The 5,566-nt window shown below is 36.3% G+C and overlaps 1 protein-coding gene across 1 annotated transcript; it reads right to left on the reverse strand.

Moving 5' to 3' along the window:
• Nucleotides 1-1,723: 1,723 nt before the first annotated feature.
• Nucleotides 1,724-2,686, reverse strand: LOC128518701 (olfactory receptor 10J4-like). Its single transcript, XM_053491946.1, has one exon. It carries the CDS (start codon nt 2,684-2,686, stop codon nt 1,724-1,726), a length of 963 nt encoding a protein of 320 aa, XP_053347921.1.
• Between the last annotated feature and the right edge of the window lie 2,880 nt (nt 2,687-5,566).

Consider the following 5,566-nt stretch of genomic DNA (forward strand, 5'->3'; position numbering starts at 1 on the left):
ATTAAAGAAAATTATGATGATTATAACAGCCTACTGCATTTCATTCTTATAATAACGCAAAAACACAAGCAAGGCTGAATGACATCGACATCTGCTGATGCAGTAGAACATCTTGACAATGTTTAAATTTTATGGTCATTTATTTCAGTAAATGAATTTACTACAAATTTGAAGAACACAATATATAAGATGACACAAAACCCTACACATGTAGCTTTTCTAATTACACATGATAAAATTTAAAGGCTCACTGTGTTATCGTTTATTTCACTTAAATTCAACCCAAAAAATATTTAATTTAATTCAAATTCTACATTTGTACTGTAATTTTAGCATCAAGTAATAGCGATAGGATGCCTATTTATACATTTGGAATCTGCATCTACATTTTCTCTTACATCTATAACTCATAATCAATGGTGCTAGGGTACTTAGTGATAATTAGTTTTAGCCAAATCATTAAACCTAACAATGGACTATGGCATTCTTTTGAGAGGAGGTTGAAAGGTGTTACTCATTTATTTATTCTCTACAAAGGCACTAACTGCACAGACCAAACTGTTACCAAATCATTCCCGCTGGTGTAATCGTGGTGTTTGCTTCGGTTATGACATAGCATAGTTTATTATCTGCTGTGATAGATCTGATTTATTCAAACACAATAATAAAGCTTTATATCCTCAGGAGGGGTCATTACATTGTTTAAGCGATAATTTCATGGAAGCGAGGTCAGAACTAAATCACTGCTCCTGCTCCATCTAAAGCACTGTTACACTAAAAAACATCCGAGACGTTCATTGGACTAATGAATTTTTTCAAAACCTTACCAAATTAAGTAGAGCTAAATATCCTTATAAAATATTGCTGATTATCAACGTGGGAATGAATGGCTAATTGTCGATATTTCACGGAATATATAATTTCACAAAATTATATATATATATATATATATATTAAAAAACTGCATATATGGAATGGAACCTAAAGCAAAGCTAGTATGCACGATCCCTTGCGCCATCTTCTGAGAGAAATACAGTAAGAATCGCAGGTTGGAAAAGACAGGAAATGGCATGACCGGTGCGCAGCTGTCAGCAATTTTACGTAAATAAGAGCAAAATAGCCTTATATTGACCATTACTGGTGTGATTTTAAAAATGTAAGCATGCTGGGTGATTAAGCTTACAGATCTAGGAAAAGTCATGAAAGGAGGGTCCTGGAGTTTGATCGAGTGTGAAGTATTTTTTTCCCCATTGCGGTCAAATGACCGATACTTAGCGCTTCTAGTGTTAAGCAGATGTCCATCACCAGTGGATGCAGAACATTTAGATAGATAGATAGATAGATAGATAGATAGATAGATAGATAGATAGATAGATCGACCGATCTTCAGACATATTCTGATGCCATTGTGTTTTGCATCATTTTCTGCCTGGTTCAAATAGTTAATTTAACATTGGATGCATTTCTTTGTAAATGAAAAAAAAAATGCTAAAATTTGGATCTATTGTTTTATATTCTTAATAGCAATAACACCTTGGGTTAAAATGTAAAATGGGTTTAAATTGGTTTGATTTTTTTTTGCATTGCTTAAGTTTATTAGATATATTTCATAACTGTGAAATTAAAGACCTCATGAGTAAATCAGTAGAATTTACCTACTTAAATATTTTGCTACAGAAAAACATTTAATAAAGTACAAAGATGTACATGCAATGTCACTGGTTTAGTGTTTATTAGTTTTGCATATATTTGTCTTACTTTTTAAAATTATTTTTTTGATCATTTTCAAAATCTCCTTCAGTTTTAGGCCATATATAATGGGATTTAATAGAGGAGGAATAATTAGATTTTCCAATGACATGATCATGCTGAAAATATGAGGAATGTTTCCTTCGAATCTAGTGTTTATAATTTCAAAACATGTTGTGATAGAGAAATTGATAAAGATTACAAGATGTGGTAAACAGGTTTGTAGAGCTTTCCTTCTGAAATCTTTTGAATTCTTTAAACAGATTGAAATTATCCTGATATATGAGAAAAATATATAAATTAATGGAGGAAACACAGAAATGCTTAAAATAAAAAGTCCATATATATTGCTTACAGAAGAGTCTCCACAGGCCAACTTAATCAATGAACTGTTATTACAATATATTCTGTTTAGGTTAAAGGTGCACAGCTTACGTTGATACGTTAATATTGCAGTAATGCCTATTTCACAACAAGGAACAAACCAACAGGTACATAAGAGCTTTTTAACAGTGGACATTTTTACAGTAGCAGCATATTGCAGTGGGTTACAGATGGACACATATCTGTCATAGGCCATAGCTGATAACAATGTGAACTCTGAAGCACCATATGTATAAATACAAAATGATTGAAATATGCAGGATTCAAAAGAAATCACCTGAACTTCAGACAGTAAATCAGTGAGCAGTTTAGGATAAAGAGCAGTTGATCCGAAAAGAGCATTACAAAGCAAAGCTGCAATGAAAATGTACATGGGCTCATGGAGACTTTTGTTTGTGAATATTATATAAATGACCAGACCATTACAACTAATGATCAACAGGTAGAGTGTTACAACAATTACAAAATAGACATATCTATATTTTTCTAACTCCACGTGGCCTTCCAGGGATAAATACATAATATCAGAAGAATAATTCATTAATGCCTTCATAATTTTCATGCATTAAATTCATCAGTGTCTAATGAAACATACAGGTGATAGAGATCAAAATAACAGAGTCATGTATTATTTAAAGATGACACAATTCAAAGACAAGACATGGATGGTGGTGATAGTGCACAGTTGTACAGTTTCACTGGGGTAAAAGCAGTCGTATGTATATTTATACCCTCCATAACCACTATGTACAATTATATACAATATTTCAAATCCCACATATGTCATTACTCCAGAGACATGTGGATTCTCTAATGAATTAAAACCAAGTTAAAATAATCTCATTCCCCATGTAATAAAATAAAGTAAAGAAACAAAAGGAAGACCAAAACGAAAAAATTAAACACCTGGAAAACAATATATAGTGCCAAGAAAATTGATCTGACTAAGTTAAGTATTGACAAATATAATGTGCCTAAAATAATAACACAAAAATATATATTTAAAAAAAAAAATCCATAAAAACCTCATAATGCTATAGAAAAAGTGAGTAAATTATTGAGTTAATGACCTCAACAAAGATAATTGGTGTCAGGTTTTGGCATACCTGGAGTCTTGTTAAGAAAATAAGTTTGGACGTGCGGACTAGATATATTTGGCTAATTAAAAACCACTTAAACTTTTTGAGGTTGCTCTGCACAAGACGGATACCCTAAAGTGAGCGTTGCTTACGAAAAAGAGGTTTTAGAGGATCAAGAACAATTGATTTACATAAAGCATGAAAATGTTACAAATAATTTTAAAGGGTAGTAATTTAATTCAATTAAATTTTATTTTATTTGTATAGCGCTTTTAACAATTGTCATTCTCGGGAAGCATCTTTACACAAACAAACGAATTATTTAAGTTTGTATGGAATGTAAATGTATATGATTAAAAATGGTCAGATAATCCCTGATGAGCTAGCCGAGGGCGACAGTGACAAGGAAAAACTTCCTGAGATGGCAATAGGAAGAAACCTTAAGAGGAACGGGACTTAACAGGAAACCCATCCTCATTTGCAAGTCTATAGTTAGGCAAATGGAGACACTTTGGGACTATGACTACAAAAAGTGGGCACTCAGTCAAAATGACCCAAAGAGCACAAAAAAACTCATCAATAAGGTAAAGAAACAACCCTGAATGACACCTAGAGATTTAAAGGCATCATTAAAACTGTTCATGTTCATGAGTCTACAATACATTAAACATTGAAGAAGTAGGGTGTTCATGGCAGGACACCAGAAAGGAAACCACTGCTTACTACAAAGAACATTGCTGCAATCCTGGAATTTATAAAAGAGCACAATGACACTCCACAGTGGTATTGGCAAAATGTTTTGTTCACCAATGAAACTAACATGGAGCTATTTGGAAAGAACCCACAGCACTATATATAATGTAAAAAGTATGCTGCTGCATATTATCATGAAAACATCATCCCAAACATAAAGTATGTAACATCATATTTTTGGGCCTGGCCAATTACACAAACAAAACCATGACACAGCTATTTAATAAAAAAAAAAGGCAAGTACACTATGAAAACTTAAGGTTCAAAGATGAATTGGCAGATTAATGTATGTTTATTCTTTCTACAAGAAGTTTAAAACCTATTTGTCTCATATGTTCCCAAACCATAGCACTAATAAATAGCAGAAGTTGAAGTCCAGGAAAAGATTAATCCACTGGGGAAAAGTAATCCTCTGGTTGCCACAAACTAGCTCTCTCACTCTTTCACACAGCGCATCTCTCCGTCTTGAGTCCTTTGCCGGTTCCGGCTTTATGCTGGTATTCTTGACCTGACAGGTCATCGAGATTCCCTCACGCATGCGCGTGAGAGCTTAACCCCGGAACCAATCCACCGTCGTCTTGGAGACAAAAAATAAACCGTATGGAGTCGTTAATAAGGCCTGGTGGTTTTATTTATTTTTTTAACACTTTATTTTAACCTTTATCAACTAACTCCATATGTGGGTAGATACTATGTGCTAGAGTATATGTGCTAGATACCCCCCATCCCCCCCCCACCAGCCTCCGGCGTGTGAGGTGAGGACCGCACTAGCGCTTTATCAGAACCACGCACTCGGTTATGTGGGTTGCCCCCAGCCATAGTGTACTTCCTTGGTTCTTTTGTCTTTTTGCTAAATGCTCCCACTGGGCACTCGCTTAACTGAAAAGTTTTGATGGGCAGAGGGAAGAGGACCACCTGGACCACCAGTTGGAACGCTTTTCCTTTCTTCCTCGGCACTCTACAATGTAGCGCCCCCTGGTGGTGTTTGAAGGAGACCCCTTGATTCTGGGACTCTCCGGCGACCACTACAGTGGCCAGTAGAGCTACCTGGAGACCTTCCTGCTGTTCTTGTACTACCTCAGCCAGGTCTCGGGGTGCAGCCAAGGACAGCTCCGATGTCAGTGGTGGAGGGTCCTATTTTGGTGGCAAGGCGTGGAAGAGCTGAGAGGCTGCAGAAGGGCGCTGGGCGTTGGAGGGTCTGGCCTGGGGCGGTGTAGAAGTGGGCTCTGGGGCTTCTTCCTGAACCTCCTCATGGTTGTGTCGAACACCCTCCTTCTGCCAAAACTCTTTTGCCCCCTTGCTGACCTTCTCTGTATACGCGGTGTTTGTAATCCCGGGTGAATGTAGAGTTGGCGCTTGTGTAGATGCAGGAGTGTAGGCCTGTAAGTTGTAACTGTAACTGTAACTAAAAGAGGTGCAGCTTCTTTATCTGCTTCTTCCAGAAAACATCACGGCATAAAAAACAGTCAGTTACCTCTCTCTCCAGCTTTTTTAAAGACTCGTGGCAGTAGCGCTCCAGCTCAGCTAATTTAGCGTCCACTGCCTGCCGAAAAATGATTTCACGGTTAAAACTGCTGTTAATTGAGTCTCGAAAATCCCTC

This window comes from Clarias gariepinus, chromosome 3 (genome assembly GCF_024256425.1).
Source record: "Clarias gariepinus isolate MV-2021 ecotype Netherlands chromosome 3, CGAR_prim_01v2, whole genome shotgun sequence".
Taxonomy (NCBI): domain Eukaryota; kingdom Metazoa; phylum Chordata; class Actinopteri; order Siluriformes; family Clariidae; genus Clarias; species Clarias gariepinus.

Excerpts from the sequence above, each read along its gene's own strand:
- LOC128518701 (XM_053491946.1), bottom strand. The coding sequence starts at position 2,686 with ATGAAGGCATTAATGAATTATTCTTCTGATATTATGTATTTATCCCTG.